We start from the raw sequence: 17,805 nt of genomic DNA, 5'->3' as shown, positions 1-17,805 counted from the left end.
TTTTCCTATAATTCATCAGCACTTCTAGACCTTGGTTTTGGATGCTGCACACACACTTCTGAAAGACAGAGCCTCTTCTTCAGCCCTGAGGAGTGTGGGCAGAGGAAAACTCCCCCTTTTCCAGCATGAAGAGCCTTATCCAGGCAGGAAACGGGTGGCAGGGCCAGGAAGCCTGGGGTCAGGAGCTGAGCCTGAGCAAGGCTGCCCTTCCTACTTCACCCACACTACTGAAAGCAACATGTGGTTCACACTGTGGTTTTAAAAGGCATCTAAATATTGATGTTGTACCAGACAAGGCTTTCCTGTGGCAGCAGCACACTCAAGATGTTGCTGAGTCTAATTTTGTAACCAAAGAAAACACAAACCTTTCCATCAGAGAGGTGCCTGGCTCGAGGCTCAGCACGCATTCCTTGGTTTGGCCAAAAAACGATGTGCAAACACCCCAGGGCCAGCCAGCAGCCCCCATGGTGGGTCAGATTTTGCATTTCTGGAGCTCACACTGGGCATGTGGGCTCACATCTGTGATTAATATGAACCCAGGAACCTCTGAAATCATCCCAATTGCAAGCCAAGTGGGAGAGTAATTAATTAATCAATTAAATCATAGGACACTGTGGGAACCCTGACCTAGCTACAAAACAGATCTGGTTGTGGATCATCTCATGTCCCATCCAGAGAGCTGGCATGGGAAAGAGAAGACTTTGAGTAGACAAGTGATGGAGGCAAACCCCAAACTACAGTCTGTAGAACATGAATGAGCTGAGAGGTTGTCACAACTCTGACAATCAGGGTCAGTGGAACTCTCAAAGAAGGAGAGGTTAAAAAAAAGAATAATTAAAAAGCAAACCACAAAGGTTTTTCCAGCTAAGGCAGGGCTTAATTAAATTCCAAATTTCAGGACAAAAGGTCAATACAATGGAGTTGGAGAGCAGATCTTTGCCATCCACTGTCAGTATTTCAGTATTTCAGCAGAAGTGCACAGAACAGGGACAGAAGTTGCAGGAGGTGTTTGCTCCCAGCCCGTCTGTCTCCAGGGCTGTGGAATGAGGTTATCTGCAGTGCAGGCTCTGGCTCATCCCATGTGGGGCTGTGTGCCAAAATGCAGGCCCTGTGTGCACTCCCAGCTCCCCAGGACATGTGTGAGGGATCACTGTGGCAGCCCCTTCCTCTGGCGTGAGCAAAGCATCCCTGACCTGCCCGTGACTGTAAACATCCCTGCATTCCCAGCATCGCAGAGCTCTCGGGCTGCTCAGAGAGCAGGGGAGATGCAGTTTGTCCCTGGGAGCCAGCAGAGCTCTGGCTGCTCCCTGTGCTCCTCAGCCAGGGCTGCTGGAGCTCTCTGGTGCTTTATTGGTTGTGTCCTTAAAAAAACAATGGGTAAAAAGCACTAAAGCAACGCAGGTGAGGTCAGAGTGGTTTTCCTTCTTTGTTTGCTGCTTCATCTCCATCAGAACCTTGTAAAACCTCTCCTGAGACAAACAGCATCCTAAAAGCGCCACAAAAAGCACCCTGAGAGGCAGTGCTGGGACTGTGCTCTCACAGAGGGGTTTGAAGGAGCTGGTGACAGAGCACAGGCCTGGAGAAGGGGACAGGAGTGTCCCACAGCCACCCGAGGGCAAAGCAAGTGGGTCACTGAAGGGATTTACAGTGCAGGAGCTCTGCAACAGCTTCACTTCAAAAGTTTTCAGTGGAAATGCATCTCCTTTATTGGAGTGTGGCTCAGATGTGGAGAGAGCAATTCCCCCCCAAATTGGGCTTTTTACTTATTTATAGTTTGCATATCCTTTTCCAGCACTGGTCCCTCTATAAAACCTAACAGCCCCTGGGAGGCACAGGCATGAAAGCTGCTAATTCATCTTTATTCATGAAGAGAGGGAGAATTGTAATTAAGGGCAGTAAAGCTGATCAGGGCCCAGGTCTGTGATGTACAATTCTATCCCCTCAAAGTGAGGGTGCTCACAGACTGACATCTGTGCCCTGGGCACACAATAGACATTTATGCTAAGGAGGAAATATCCCACTAGGACTGAAATCTCCTGGTGCCTCTCCTATCCCAAGCCTTATCCTGAGTCTATAAGACTGTGCAACAGAAAAAAACCTTTATAAAATATATGCAAACATTGCTAGAAAAATCCAGGTGACACCCAGTGACAAATAGCACGTGATAATTTGAGCATCTTGCCTGCCAAAATATTTTCTCTATTTCCCCTTCCCACTCAGATTTGGAAATCTCAATTTACTACTATACTCCCTACTATAATTTACTAATATTTCATGTGAATGAGTACTGCACTATTTCACAGGGTTTAAAATGAAAAAAATATATTTTCCATTCATTGTCTCAAATTTGCTTCTTAAAAACCCTATCAGCATCACGTAAATAAAGAGACAGTTTTAATCCTGGGAGTTTTTGTGGATCAAGAGAAATATTCCTCCCATTTCACATCAATACATGTGTAATCCCTTTTCCTGCAGGAAAGTGGGACTTGAAATACTTGAGGAGGAAGAGATACAGCAGCGACTTGTGTTTGCTAAACAGTTCTGCTCATGCATCAGTGACACCTCTGACATGTTTACAGAGCAGCTTCCAGTTAATCTCTTCACCTCCCAGCAAAGCTGGCGAAATAAACATTCTCCATCATCCATTAGCTGGGAAAGGCTTCCCCGAGCATTCCCTTTTAAATAGCAGATTTCGTTGAGACATTTCAATTTTGCTCAGTTCGGTCAATTGTAGCGAATTCACAGGAAAATTCACAGCATTTATTTATCTTAAATGCTCAGATCTACCTGCCCATGCCTCCCTCTGATGTGCAGCATTTCCTGTGACTCACAGAAGGTCCTTCTGCAGTTTTTGGTTTTGTTTGCATATTTTGGAAAATAAATGTTCATGTCATACAGAAGTTTTGTGTGAGCTTTGATGAGGAATGAACATCAGGACTCGATTTTTTTTGCTTTAATGGATTTTTGGGGGTGGAACCAGGTGCTGATCAGCAGGTTTGGAATTCTAAACGGTCAAATCAGTTTTGGTTCAAATGTAGAACCGCAGTTTAAAAAAATCAAGCAGAACCACTTACAAACCCACAGCTTCACACAAGGCAGTGCTGCAGAGGTGGGAATTACAAGCTGGAGTTCTGTTCATTTCCCCCAAACTCTCTTTTCTCCACAAATGTAGTTAATCAGATCAGATCCTAGCTGTGTTCAAATCACCAGAACTGGGAAATGCAGTCAGGAATTCACAGCATTTTTACCTGGGTGCTCTCATGCCCAAGTTCAAGGGAAAACAAACTGTCATTTCCTCCTGTTTCCAACCCTCACTGTGTATTCCTGGGGTTTGGGTTCTCCTGCTAGCCAAACTTTTTGGGTTTTTTTTTTTTCCCATATGCACCCAATCCCTTTGGTTTTTTGACTTTTTTAAACCTTCTAGGATCTTAATTATACCTTCCTACATTTATTTCCAAACGTGGGTTCACAGATACAGAAAGCTGTGATGAGTAATGTCCTCCTCAGAGCAATGGCCATGCTGCTGAGCAAATAATTAAACACATTGAATAAATTGAGAAATTAATAATTTCCTGTCAAATATCGTTGAAGTGATAATATTTCTCTGGGTAAAGCAGTGATTTTCCGCCTGCCCTGCTCAGTGGTGTGAATCCCCAGGTCCGGGCAGCAGCTGGACGCTGCTCCTTGCCTGTCATTAGCGCAGGACACATGGTGACAGCCCAGCCCTGCCCTGCCCTGCCCTGCCCAGCTGCCAGCCATCAGCTGGGACTCTGAGCCACTCGCTGTGGCCACCCTGCTCAGCACAAAGCCAGGCTGGGGGCAAAACCAGGGATAAACGACTAGAAAATAGATTTGATCCAGCACTGGTTCCCCCCTGCCACAAGGAGAGAACAGTATTTCTTAAAAGTGAATTAATAAGTATTTCCTCTACTTTCCTCTGTGGAGCTTCAGTTCTCCTCGCAGGCAGCTCTGCAGGATGTGGCCACTCCTTATCCTCAGTGCAAAGACTTTCCCAGCTCACAGAACTCATACTGAAATTACTTGGTGTTTTCCTCATCACAGAATGACCTCAATTTTTGGAGCATTTCCATTACCCATTTTCTAGGAATCAGTGCAAAAACCATCTTTTTTTTTTTTTTTTTTTTGGTAATATACAGTTCAAGTGTTAATGTAATTTTTTTCCCAAGACAATGTGGAAATGACCAGTCTGGGTCATTCGTGATAATTTTTAATAAGCTTGTTATTGTTATTATTGTACTCAGTGTGCACAGAACAAACCCTTACCCTCCTCAGCCACGCTGCTGCTCTTGAGAAAGGATTAATTTGAATTATATATTAAAAATTACACCCACGTCCTCTGGTAGTGATGTGCAAATCAGCCAAAGGCACACATTGCAAACGACCCTGCCAGCCGCAGATTTTACACTCTAAACACTACAAACGAAATCAGAAAAAGTCATCAGACGAACTGCAGCAGAAAGGAAAAAATGCAGTACTTACATTGACCTTCATTTTGCTGCCTGTTTCCCTGCTAGTCCATCACCTGAGGAGGAGGAGGAGGAGGAGGATCTCCCAGCCCTGGCAGCGATCAGGCAGCACTGGAGGCTCTGCTGACAGCCTGGAGAGGGAAAGCTCAGCCTCTGGCACCTCCTGCTCGCCGGGAGCCCCAGGAAAGCAGCTCTGGGCAAGGGGGGAGCTCATTACGTAGCTGAATTCTCTCCAGGGAGCCTCTGGGCTGCAGCTGGTGATGTGCAGGACGCACAGACCCTCCTGCAGGGAGTGCCTTCCCTGCTCTGAGCACAGAGCCCAGGGCAGCAGGGCTGGACTACAAAAATTATTGGATTTGGAAGCTTTTTTTCGGCAGCGTTTTTTACTCCTGGTTTGTTGGGTTTGGGTTTTTTTAACTTAAAAGTGGTTTGAGGTTTGATGCACTTTAAACCTTTCTTATTCAGGTGTCTAGAAAACTGAACAGATGCCCTTTGTGGTTATAAATGCCCTGCAAAACAACCTCACTCTGCAGAGGCAGAAAACCCAAGGAGGAAAGCTGAACATGACCTGCACCTGAAGGGTTTTGTTTCTTGGACTATTTTAAAAAATCCTTGACTATTATTAAGTCAAGTGTTATTTAAATTTAGTCAATAGTGTTATTTAAAATTATTAATGGTTGCTATTTACTCAGCAGCAACTGTGTCCAGGTCATGCTTATGCCAATGCACAGGTTTTACCACTTTGGACTTGGTTTGCAAATTTCTGCTGGTTTTGTTTTTGTACACACTGCCTTTTCTCTGGTAAAAGCCTTTTCCTTCCTCTTTCCATGGTAGCTTCAAGATTAAATTAGACTCTGCCTCCCAAAGCCACAACCACATAGCTAGAAAAGACTTGAATAGAAAACGCTGAGTTGAAAATGTTTTCTTGACAAAATGACACTTTTGGGCTGGGAGCAAAGCAGCTGCTGTGCACAGGAGAGAGAATTCCTGCCATGGCCAGGGACACCTCATGGCCAGGGACACCTTTCACTGTCCCAGGCTGCTCCAAGCCCTGTCCAGCCTGGCCTTGGACACTTCCAGGGATCCAGGGGCAGCCACAGCTTCTCTGGGAATTCCATCCCAGGGCCTCTCTACCCTCACAGGGGAGGATTTCTTTCTAATCTCAACCTCCTCTGTGCCAGTTTGCAGCCATTCCTTGTGTCCTGTCACTCCATCCCTTGTCCCAAATCTCCATCTTCCCTGCAGCTCCTTCAGGCCCTGCAAGGCCACACTGAGGTCACCCCAAAGCTTCTCCTCTCCAGGTGAACAATCCCAGCTCTGCCAGCCTTTCCTCCCAGCAGAGCTGCTCCATCCTCTGCTCATCCTGGTGCTCCCCTGGACTCCCCAGCAGCTCCAGCTCCTTCCTGAGCTCTGCTCTGGGGTCTCACCTGAGTGGGGCACAGGCACAGAATCCCCACCATTCCCCACACCCGTGTTTGTGGGTGAGATGGGAAGCTGTGAAATGGGCATTTTAGGAGAGACAAACTTCAGATCCGCCCCATGCACGTCCCAACCACCCTCCTGTTTTCTCTGTGGCAGCAGCTCAGCCAAAGCTGTCAGACAGCAGGAGCTTCACAGGGTGTGAAATTGCACCGAGGGGTGCAACGCTTCCTGTGCTGCCCCTGGATACACAACAACAAACAAACAGCAGCTTTTTCTGGCTGCACCCCAACTGAACTCGCTGTCAGGAGCGTTTTCCCTGTGCAGGTGCAATAGTTGGGGCACAGGGATAATTGCAGAGCATTTCTTATAACAGGGCTGGTGCTTCAAGGAGTCCAGAGAGTCGAAAAAAAAAATCCTTGCTATTTTTATATTAAGCATAATATACAACTATGATGATAAACAGTACTGCCAGGCTAGTAGAGGCCTTCTAAGCAGTTCATAAATGATGGAGCAGAAATAATTTTGGCTTTTTCTTGCCCAGCTGAATTTGACTGGGAGTGCTCTGGTCATGTCTACAATGCTCACAGCAGAACAGGGAATCAGTTTGCTAGCATTACATTTATTTATTGACAATCCACTTCAGAAAAATGGAAATATACCTAGAAATGGAAAATTTCTCTATAGAGATGAAAGCTGTCCTGCCTCAATTACTGATGATTCACAATGTGAAAAGTATCACCCTAATCTTTACAAGCCTCAATGGAAAATTCTGAGTATATAGAAATGACTCATTGAACTCCCTGAACTAAGCTTTTCCCCTCCACAACATTTGCTATCAAATTTCCTGGAGGAACTTTATTTACAGTAAACACTGATGTCAGAATCCAGGATGAAAATCGTAATTCCATCACACCTATTAGACTTGCAGACAGCAGGACAGCAAGGCACTGACTTGAATCAAGACTTCAGCATCCTCCAACCCTTACAGCTGCTGCAGGGCATCTTAAAATTATATCAAATATAAACTATAAAGTTCATCTAGATGAAATGTGACTACAGAAACAAATATAACAAACCTTAGACACCGGTTCCAGTCTTTAAAATAGGAACATGGAGTGTTTCAAAATGTTTTCTGCTTTGAATGTAACATAAATTACATCATGCAAGAGGTCACCAGGGCTGTCACTGAAAATCTCTGACACTGGAACTGTCTAATGTCTCTAATGTCACTATAGCGTAACAGTGAAGTGGAACCTTGAAGTTATATCTTTATAATTTCACAAATGTGGTTATTTCCAGGTATGTATTGCTTAGGAATCTTGCTTTATTTAGGATCTTCCCCAAGAAGACACTTCTGCCAGTCAGTGGTTTTGTCACCATGAAAGGCACAGGCAGACATCAGGTACCAGAGCCTTCTGTCCCCTGCAAGAGGAGGAACCCAAACACTTCACAGAATGACAGAATCACTGAGGTTGGGAAAGACCTCTGAGACCATCGAGTCCAAGCTGTGTCTTGGGCTGGGGGCAAGCTGAACCTTGATCCCCAGCTTGTCCCCAGCCCAGAGCTCTGATTGTCACCTCCAGGACTTCCTTGGACACCTCTAGGGATGGTGACTGCAAACCTCCCTGGCAGCTCCTTCCAGTGCCTGAGCATCCCTTCCACAGAGAAATTGCTGCTGCTCTCCAGCCTGAGCCTCCCCTGCCCAGCCTGAGGCTGTTCCCTCTCCTGCTGTCCCTGTTCCCTGGAGCACAGCCTGAGCCCCCAGCTGTCCCCTCCTGGCAGCAGCTGTGCAGAGCCACAAGGTTCCCCTGATCCCCTTTGCTCCAGGCTCAGCTCTTTCCCAGCTCCCTCAGGAGTTTTCCAGCCCCTTCCCAGCTCCATTCCCATCCCTGGACACCTCCAGCCCCTCCAGGGCTCTTTGCCAGGAGAGCCCAAATCCAAACACAGCCCTCAAGGGGCCTCATCAGTGCTCCTTCCAACACCACCACAATCCCACTGAATTAACCATCAAACCCTTCCCTACCCGAAAAACCAGACATACCTTTGCAGCTGTGTTGCTCCCTGGCTTTGCATCCATGGTTGTCATTCCCCACTGGGAGCAGCCCAGGGAATTCCAGCAGGATGGGGACACTTCAGCCTTGCCCAGGCGCTGCATGTTGGGAACTCTGCCTCAGCCAAGTCCATTCCATCTGCCAGCTCTGCCCTAACAGCACTCAGACCTTGCAGACAAGGTTCTTGTGAAAGATACTATCTGTGACAACAGGAGATAAAAGGACAGAATGAAAACCCCAAAAAAACCCTCCTGGCGACCAGAAGTGTGAAAACTGCTCTGTGTGCAAGCGGAATTCTCCTCGTTCTGCTGTGCCACCAGCTTGTCGCAACTGACCACAGTGACGAGTGTGAGCCTCTGCACTTGTTCCTGTTTCCTCTCCTGCAGCACGCTGGACACAGGGCTCTGGCACCACAGGAGCTGCACAGGCCTTGATAAAACAGGAGTGCCACAGTACAGCCAGGCAGATTTCCCAGCCAGGCTCTCCAATGCTCTCAGCTCTCACAGCAGCCCAGCAAGAATGGGAACTCAAGGCACCTCCAGGTTTCCACAGAGGAAAGATGTTTGCAGAGTCATGGAATGGGTTGGGTTGGAAGGGACCTTAAGGACATCTCATTCCATGGGCAGGGACACCTTCCAATAGAGCAGCCCTGTCCCACCTGGCCTTGAACATTAAATTTCACCATTTTCTCCCTCAGTGGGGTGAGTTCAGTTCCTCCCTGCCCTTTCTCCAACAGAACCCCACCAACCTCGTGGCCTCAGGGTAAGGGAAGGCAGCAGGGTGCCAGCTGCAGGATGGTGTTATGTTAGTAACTTTTGCACTTGCACTGCAAGGTAAAGCCCACAGAATTAAGGAAGCCTGAGGTGAGAGTTCACACACTGTTCACAGTAACAGCGGTGTTTTAACACAAAAACCACCAAAAGAGGGTTGTAAAAGATGTTCCAACCACCAGTATCAAGTGCATCAATTATGGGCACGTACTTTAGCAGAATTCAAAAAAAGGAAAAAAAAACCACTGCTGTCACCCAGGGCACACCACCCCCAGTGAGTGTCAGGACTTCCTTCTTCCCTCCCCACAGCTCTGCTTCTCCTTGTTTATTAACCAAAAAAGCCACCAGCACCACTATCTCACACCACCACTGCTTCTGAAGGTTCACAAACTCACAGGCAGAGGAGAAGCAAAGGGGATTGCCAAGCCTCAGAAATGTTTTGCAGAGCAGCAGCTTTTGAAGAGAAAATGGAATTTCTTTTGAAAAAACCACCCCACATTCTAGACTGAGTCTGTAACTCTACCTGATTCAGTGTAACACAATGAACTCATCATTAAGAAGTCCCCAAAGCCCCAGCCTCCCATATTTGATCCACTTCTCCTTAGTTTTACAGAAAACAAACACAACTCCTTCTTTAAGTATCAAAGAGCTTTTCAAAAGGCAATCTTTATTTAAATACAGAGAAAACCTGTACCCTCATCAGCCCTTGACAATTGCTCAGTGTAATGGGAAGATCACCCAGCAGCAAGAACCACCTCACATCACCAAACCCTCCTGAAGGCAAGTGCTGAGCTCTGACCCCAGGAGCCTCCCAGGTGTGACCCCAAGAGCTCTGCACAAGGAAGCCTCAAAGAACAAGTGTAAGACTCTGCTCAGGAAGATCTCTGGGAGATTAAGTAGTGAATTTTTAAACTTAGAGGAGTTTTTAAGCACAGTTTCTTAATGAGGGCCACTGGGTTTGAGAATATTTAAAAATAATATAATTCAAGTGCTGTGTAACAGACATAGATGAAGATGTCTCAGTCAAATGGAACAGTGACATTTCTGAGGTACATATACAAAAATCCAGGTGCACAAGTCGCTTTCTTTGAGAGGATACTAAAGGTCTCTAAGGCAAAATTATTCTCATTTTCACCTGCAGCAGCACTGTCACATTTTAGTTGCAATGTGGATATTCCTTAACACTATTAGGAATTCATTTTGAGGTGCCACTTGTTAAGATAAATTCAAAAGAAGGTGAGATGAAGTCTAAGTTATAACACCAGAACCAGAAGACCATTTCTTGAATTCATCTAAACAATTTAAAATCCCATTTGAATTCCTATGGCACAACTCAGAACTGAAGGCCCACTTGGCCAATGAACAAAAAACACAAAAAAGAATTCACCAAAACCCCAGACTAAAAGATACAAACCAGAGCTTTACAAAGAATGAATTGTGGCTGAAGGCAGCTTAAGGCTTCATTAAAGTATCTAGCAAGTTCTGCTGCTCCTGGTGTGATCTATTCTCTAGCAGAGTTCAGTGGGATTGCACAGACACAACACAGAGCAGAACTGGCTCCATCTGCCCAGTGTGAGCAACACTGTCCCATCATCCTTGTGAGATTCAGAAAGGCTTTCAGGAGAACAAGCTCAGCCCTTCCTGCCACCTTTGTGAGATTCAGAAAGGCAGGAGAACAAGCTCAGCCCTTCCTGCCAGCATCACTTAATCTCCACCCCTTCTCCCTTCAGTACAATTAGAGATGACTTACAAAAATCAAACCGCGCACACTAATAAAAAATTAGTGTGGGGCGAAGAGTCTCAATATTCTGTTATTTTCCTGCCACGTCTGACAGAATCAAACCCGGGCTCAGCACGGCTTTTCCGGAGGCAGCTGCTGGCAGTACAATCACCCAGGTGCTGCAGGAGCTGGAAAACGTGTGCTTGGGCAGCTCCTCAGTCTGTAGTGGATCTCCTGTACCAGAACCTGGCCCTGTAGTCGTCACTGCAGGTCATGAAGCCAGGGTTGGTGGGCGAGTGGACGATGCAGCGCACGATGCTGTTGTGCCCCAGGGACAGGAGGTTCCTCCTCTCAGCAGTTCTGGAATCCCAGCAGCAGAGGCTTATGGTCCTTTCATCTGGAAGCAGCACGTAATCTTCTGTGTGGTTGAAGACAGCCTGTGTCCTGTGCACTTGGCGGCCACTCAAACCAGCACCTAAACACAGGCAGCAAAATATTACATTTCAGGAAGTTTCCAATGAGCTAAGAATAAATTTTCTCTAAGCATTGATTTTCTGGCAAGGAGCTGTTTTTTCTCTGCTGTCCAACCACTTCCACAAGCAACAGGTGACGGAGTAATCAATATTCTTTTGTAGTTATATTGGTAATAACAATATTGTAATATACAATATTGTAGTTACAGAACCATTAAGATGGGGAAGTGTCAGAGTGCAACCTGTGATGGCCACCTTGTCCCCAGCCCAGAGCACTGAGTGCCACATCCAGGCATCCCCTGGACACCTTCAGGGATGGGGATTCCAAACCTCCCTGGGCAGCCCCTTCCAGTCCTGACCACAATTCCAGGAAGGAATTCCTCCTGCTGTTCATGGATATATCCTACAATTCCTTAGAGGACAGAAGGAATACCTGCTCCAGCTATGCCAAGCCCAGTGCTTTACCTTCAAGAGTATTTTTGCATGAGGCTTTCAGCTGTGACCAGGGGGGAAAAAGCACTGAGAGGAGAACCCAGAGATTCCCACGATCCTTGAGGACTTTTCAGGGTATTTATCATATGACACACGCTGTATGACCTACCTTGGCCATACCTTCAGACCAAATGTGTTTCCTACACAGACACTGACTGCACTGCACAGCTTTCCCAGCAAAGTGCTGCTCCCTGCTGGGCAGGAGCAGCAGAGCTGCAGAGCAAAAGGACTACAAACCCCAAAAGCTACACACACCATTCTCAGCATCTTTTGTGCTCCTGCTGCTTAAGCACATCAGTGCTTGACCCCAAAGCTTCTCACACTGCTGCTGTCACATGCAAAGCTTCACGTTATTCAGCATTCCCTAAGCCCTGCTGAGATCCAAGCATGGCACTGGCAGCATGCCCAAGGATGACTACCTTGGGCAAACTGCAAACTTGAAAAAAATTCACAAAGCAGGGAAAAAACAGCTGTAGGTACATTTCAGAGTATTGTCATGGCTATAGAGACACAACAGGTAATGATTACACCAACTGCCCTGAAGTGGTAACTTCCCTCCAAAACAACGGAGTAATGTCAGAAAAGTCTCCAAAATCTACTCAGGCTAAAACGCATTGACACAGAATCACAGCGTCTCTTCTGGAATTAGCCTACATTAAGTGTTTCCAAATATTTGGGGCAATTTATCCTCAGAGAGGAGAGCAGCAGTTTCTCCATTGCCTTTAGGAATTACTGCTGTTCTGACAATATTTCCAGCCCTGCCCAGGCTCAGCACCTGAAAGAGAAGGTGCCTGCAAGGTCACCTGCCACATACCTGTGTATTTAACCAGCGTCCGACCAGTGGATATCTCCCAGAGTTTAGCTACAGAGTCTTTCCCACTGGACAAGATATACTTGGAGTTTTTGGAAAAAATCGCAGAGCAGACTTCAGCTCCGTCGTGTGCCTTCTCGAAGGTGGTGATGCAGCGGTTGGAGACGCCATCCCAGAGTTTGATGCAGCCATCCTTGCTGCCTGTCACGTACATGTTGGCGCTGGCGTTGTAGTTGACAGAGCAGATGGCATCAGTGTGCTGATCCTGGGGGTTGCAGGACACGAAGCACTGGAAGGTGTTGATGTCGTACAGCCGAAGGGTTGGGTGCTGGGTGCCCACCAGGATGAAATCCCCAGAAGGGTGGAAAGAAATGGAGCGTAGCATCTCTGCTTCCTGTTGGATGGAAAGGACACAGCGGGGTGAGGAGGGAAAAAGATGAAATGGAAGGGTCAGTGCTGGTGGTGGTAAAGTGCTAAAAAGTACTTGAATTAGCAGTGCACACTGGATTGAAGTGACAGGCTGCCTGTAGCTTTTCTCCTAGAGCAGCCTGCAGTGCCCCTCATCTTTGGGGTTCCACATCCCCAGCCCACCACCTAATCCCAAATACTCCTCCAAAAAAAATGGAACAATTACTTTCAAGTTACTCATATTAGAGTTGGTCTAATGAACAAAAAGCTGACTGGCACTAATTTAAATTCAGGTGTCTATGATGCACAAAATTAAGACACAACCTCTAGAACATCTGCAGAAGCTGTACCTGTGCCCTCCTCCATCCCTAACCCCAGACCACCTGAGGCACAACTCAGCTCACAATTCAACACTCGAACATCTGAATTTTGGCAGCTCTGCAAAGTATCTCACCTGGATATATTTGAAGGCTCTTTTGGCAGAAGGCTTTGAATAATCAAACAGTTTAAGTGTGTAGTCCCTTGACCCAGATGCCAGGATCTGTTCTGTTGGGTGGAAAGCTAAACACGTCACTTCATCCACGTGATCATACAGAGTCCGGATCACCGGGTGGTTCTCCATGTTCTGCTGGGCTGTCTCATTCATCATGACCTACAGAGAACATTCAACATGCTGCTGTTAGAAAACAGAGCAGGGTTTGGACAGGAAAAGTAGGTTTTAGGCTTGCCAGAGTGGCTGAACAGCAGCTCCTTTCTGACACGACCAGGCACACAATCTGTTCCCTTCATCATTTGAAGGCCTTGTTTATGTCACCAAATAAGATCCCAGTGTCTTTATAAAGGTCAAAACAACTTGGCTCAAGGACAAACCAGTTTCAGTAGCACAGAGCTGGTGCAAGAAAACATCACCTTCATAAACAGCCCAAAACAAAACACTGACTGCTGGCAGAATGGAGAGAAGCTGCCCTGAAACTGCAGCTATTTGCTGAGAATTTGGTGTGTACTCTGTGCAAAAAAAAAATCCCACTTTTTGCTGCCACGTGATAACTGCCTTGGAGAAAGATAAAGCTAATCAATGTGTGAAACACTTCTGAAACACTCAGTGAAAACATGGGTGGCCCTGGAGGGCTGCAGAGGCCAAAAGTGGGCTCAACACGAACTGTGCTCAGCAATACAGCCATGGTCAGCAGCCAGGAAAAGCCACTTGTGGCTCAGTTCTCTCCCTGCTGCCAGAAGTGACACCAGTGTCCTTGCCCTGGTTCCTCTTCCTTCAAAGGGACTCAATGAGCTGCTGGAGTAGGAAATATGGTGAGACAGAGGTTTAATCTGAGCCACTGAGGCAGCCCCAAGGTGCAGACATGGCATGCAGAGAACTCCCAAGGTTATTACAATCCATTACCTCAATGGGCATGGTGTGGACAGGATTCCCAAAGTGATTACAACTCATTACCTCCATGGGCATGGTGTGGACAGCATTCCCAAAGTCACGATTACAACTCATTACCTCAATGGGCATGACAAACACAATTCCCAGGCTGGTTCCAATCCCTTACCTCAATGGGCATGGCACTCTTGGCCAGCATCCTCTCGGTGTCCAGGATTTTGATGGAGGCATCAGCAGAGCCTGTGGCTATTAACTGTCCATCCCTGCTGTAGGTGGCCACCCGACAGGGCCCTTTATGGGATGTCACATAGCAGGTCTCATACTCAGAAGCCTCGGGGGACATGGTTTGCACATCTGCATCGAACTCCAGGTCGATGCCGGTGCCCGGCGCCACGGTGTCCGAGCGGCCGATGGCGTACTGGACAGCGCTGTCATCGTTCTCCATGCCTGGGGACACAGCAGGACAGGCACTCAGAGCAGGGACACTCTCCTCAGCCCCTGCCACGGCTCCAGGGAAGCTCTGGGGAAAGGCAGCCCCGAGGGAGGGCTGAGCTGGCAGAGCAGGTTTGGTCACACAGCACTGGGGAGGAATGAATGAGTTGGGCTGCAGTGAGCAGGCACAGCTCTGAGCTAAGTGTGGGGATTCCCCCAGTGAGGACTGGGAAGTGCTGATAAATGCACTGAGAATCCAGCACTGGCCATGGACAGGCCTCTGGGCAGCTTTTCACAGGGGAGCCACAAGCCCCAACACCATTACTTGAGTTTTCAAGTGAAAAAAACCAGCATTTACTGATGCTTTTCCTACTTGACTGCACTGAAGGACAAAGCCAAACTCCACAAACTATCCCAGCAGTAAAAGGGAAAACTCTTCTTCAAACCCACTTTGCAAATCTTTATTTCCAGAATGCAGCTACAGACCAGAGGGTTCAGAAGCAGAAGTGGCAACAGGGCAGACAAAGTTTTCAGCCCAGTGGTGATCTTTTTGCTGCTTCCAAGTGCTCATTTCAAGCCTAGGATTTGTATTTCAAACAGACACAAAGCTTCACAGATTTATACCCTCAGAACTCAGCTAGCTCAGGCAGCAGAACCGGTTGAATTACACCCAGTGTCATGGCCAGAGCCCGTCCAGGACTTGGGCAGCTTGTTCCAGCTGCAGCTCAGGGGTTTTCCCTGTTTTCCCTACACTGTGGCACTGCCAGAGGGAAGTACAGGGAGAGAACAAGTGACAGCCCTGCTGAGGCCCCAGACTGTGAAGCTATTTCTTGGAGACTGATATATAAAAGCCAGCAAAGATTGCCAATGGAAGGATTTGCTCCCTTCCAACACCATCAGAACAATCAGATAGGAACTGTTTATTTCTAGAGTCAGCAGAACTGTGAGAGTGAGGTTTTCACTCAGATCTGTGGATGTTTTGAGAAGGCTGCCACTCACCCAGGAGCCTGAGCAAGTGTCCTTAGGGGAGTTCAGACAGATTTGGGCACTATTCAGGGATCTATTTTACTTTTAACCAAACAGGAATGCCTTTCTAAAAACCCCACAGAGGCAAAGGCTGTACCCAAATGCACAAGCACTGTGCTATTACCAGACACCACCTCTGCATCAGAGATGTCTTTCCAGTGACACCAACCTCTCAATTCACTGGGGATTTAGAAACTAGACTTTTATGTCAGCTTTGGATTCCAGCTTACCTAACTTAATTAGGTGCAGCAGTTGTTCAGAGGGTGCACAGACAGACTGTGGTTTGATCTCATTTATCAAGCCATTGGCAATGTTGATGTATCCATCATAGAGCAGCTGACTAATTATCAGTTTGTAAAGTTGCTGGCGGTCTTTCAAACTGACTTTTGTCCTATACATTGTGAGCAAGGACTGCCTTGGGGGGGCCTGGAATGAAGAACAAAAATCACACAAGAAAGTTGCATGAAACTGCCACAAGCTTCGAACAAATCCCAGTGCAGGCACCAAATACTGCTGTGGTTTTGGTCAGAATCTGACAGGGGAGGAAAAGCAGGGAAAAGGGGAGGAAAAGCAAGAGAAAAAGAAGGGAAAAGAAAGGAAAAAGGGAGGAAAAGGAAGGAGAAAAGGGGAGGAAATGGGAAGGAAAAGAGGAGGAAAGGGGGGAGGAAAAGGCGGGAGAAAAGGGAAGGAAAAGAAGGAAGAAAGGAGAGGAAAAGGGGAGGAAAAACCTGTTGCGCTTGTTTGCTGTGTAAATGGAAAGCTGGGCCCTAGAGCGGCCCGAACTGCGCTCAGCAGCACCGGAGCCGGCAGCAGCGCCGCGGCACGAGCGGAACGAGGCAGCCGGTGCTGCCGGCGGGCCCGGGCTGCGATGGATGGATGCACGGGGCGCGCAGGACAGCCCCGCGCCGGCCCCGCCGCCCTCCCCGCCCTCCCCCCGGCCCGGGCGGCCCGCAGCCCCGCGGCGGGCGGTGCCGGAGCGGAGCGCGGCGCGGCCCGCCGGTCCCGGTACGTACCGAGCCTTCCTTCTGCCGCCCGCGCTCTGCCCCTAAGATGGCGGCGGGAGCGCGGAGCGCATCGAGCGGCGGCGGCGGCAGCGGCGGGGGCGGCCGAGCCCGCAGGACGCTCCTCCGCGAAGGCTGCTGCATCGAGCGCCCGCACATCGATGGGAGGCGGCTCTTGGGGGGGGCGACACAACGGGCCGGCGTCACGTGACCGCCACACCCCGCGCCTCACGCGGCGAGGAGGCGGGAGGAGCCCCGGGGGGATGAGGGGGGCCGAGCCCCGAGCCTCAGCCCCGAGCACCGAGCCCTAATCCCGTTTGGGGGGCCCGAGCACCGAGCCCCGCCCTGGGGGCCCCGAGCCCCGCTCCCCCCTGCCCCTCCCCGGATCCCGGGCTCCTTCCCCCCGTTCCCCCTCTCCGGGGCTCCTGCGGGTCCCTCTCCCCATCCCTCCCCTGGCGGGGCTCCCTTCTCTCCGTTGTCTCCTTCCGGGGGTCCCGCTCCCCATTCTCCCTTCCAGGGATCCCGGGGTCCATCTCCCCACTCCTTCCCCTGCCGGGGATCCCGAGGGTCCATCCCCCCGTTCCTCCTTCCGGGGGTCCCTCTCCCCGTTCCCATTCCCCGTTCCGGGGCCGCGGGGCCTTGGCGGAGGCCGCAGAGCGGCGCTCGGGGCGGGCCGGCGGGCGGGGGAGCGGCGGGGCTCGGCCCTCAGCGGGCGCGGGGGGAGCCCGGCGCTTCTTTTGTGTCGCAGCCGCAAAGCTCCGAAGCGCCGCTTCCGCCACAGCCCGGATCCCAAACACGGCGACGTGAACGGGCTGGGAATTAAGTTGCTGGCGCCGCTGGCCGGCCCGCTCGGCCCCATCCCCAGCGCAAACCGTCCCCTCCCCGAGTCCTACTCACGTCAGCCTCGAGAAAGGGCAGCCGGAGCGGGCGCGGGTCGAGCAGCGGCGCTGCCATGCTCCCCATGCCCCGGGGCAGCTGTCGTCTGTCACACGCTGCAGCGACACGGCGACCCGACATCTTCTTTTTACCTATCCTGAACCACTTGTAAACACCGACACACACAACTACGGTCTCCTTCGCTCTTGTTTTCAGCACCGCGGAGACAGTGAAAAGTTGCCTTGGATCGCAGTTCTTCGCGAGCCCCGAGTGCCGACTGGAGTTTCCTCGCTCCGCGGCGCCTCGCAGGGACCCGGCGGCTCCGGGCTGCGGGGCGGCAGCGCCTCACGCCGCGCTCGCTGCGCTACTCACGGGCCGCGTTCGCTGACCGGCCGCGCTCCCGCTGTCCCGGCGTCTCCTGGGGAGCCGCGCGGGTCTGGGCGCTGCCGGGG

General features: G+C 49.5%; 1 protein-coding gene across 1 annotated transcript; it reads right to left on the bottom strand.

The window, feature by feature from the left end:
* Positions 1-10,408: 10,408 nt before the first annotated feature.
* Positions 10,409-17,510, bottom strand: CSTF1 (cleavage stimulation factor subunit 1). Its single transcript, XM_085079346.1, has 7 exons — positions 17,375-17,510; positions 16,490-16,651; positions 15,707-15,902; positions 14,188-14,465; positions 13,089-13,286; positions 12,230-12,620; positions 10,409-10,925 (listed from the first exon to the last, which is right to left on the bottom strand). Exons 1-7 carry the CDS (start codon positions 17,492-17,494, stop codon positions 10,666-10,668), a joined length of 1,605 nt encoding a protein of 534 aa, XP_084935472.1. The 5' UTR covers positions 17,495-17,510; the 3' UTR covers positions 10,409-10,665.
* Between the last annotated feature and the right edge of the window lie 295 nt (positions 17,511-17,805).

The sequence above is a fragment of the Lichenostomus cassidix genome, chromosome 20, assembly GCF_008360975.1.
Source record: "Lichenostomus cassidix isolate B80296 chromosome 20, HeHo_3.0, whole genome shotgun sequence".
NCBI classification, from domain to species: domain Eukaryota; kingdom Metazoa; phylum Chordata; class Aves; order Passeriformes; family Meliphagidae; genus Lichenostomus; species Lichenostomus cassidix.
The sequence above is the reverse complement of the archived record's forward strand: the minus strand, read 5'-3'. Positions and strand labels throughout refer to the sequence as shown.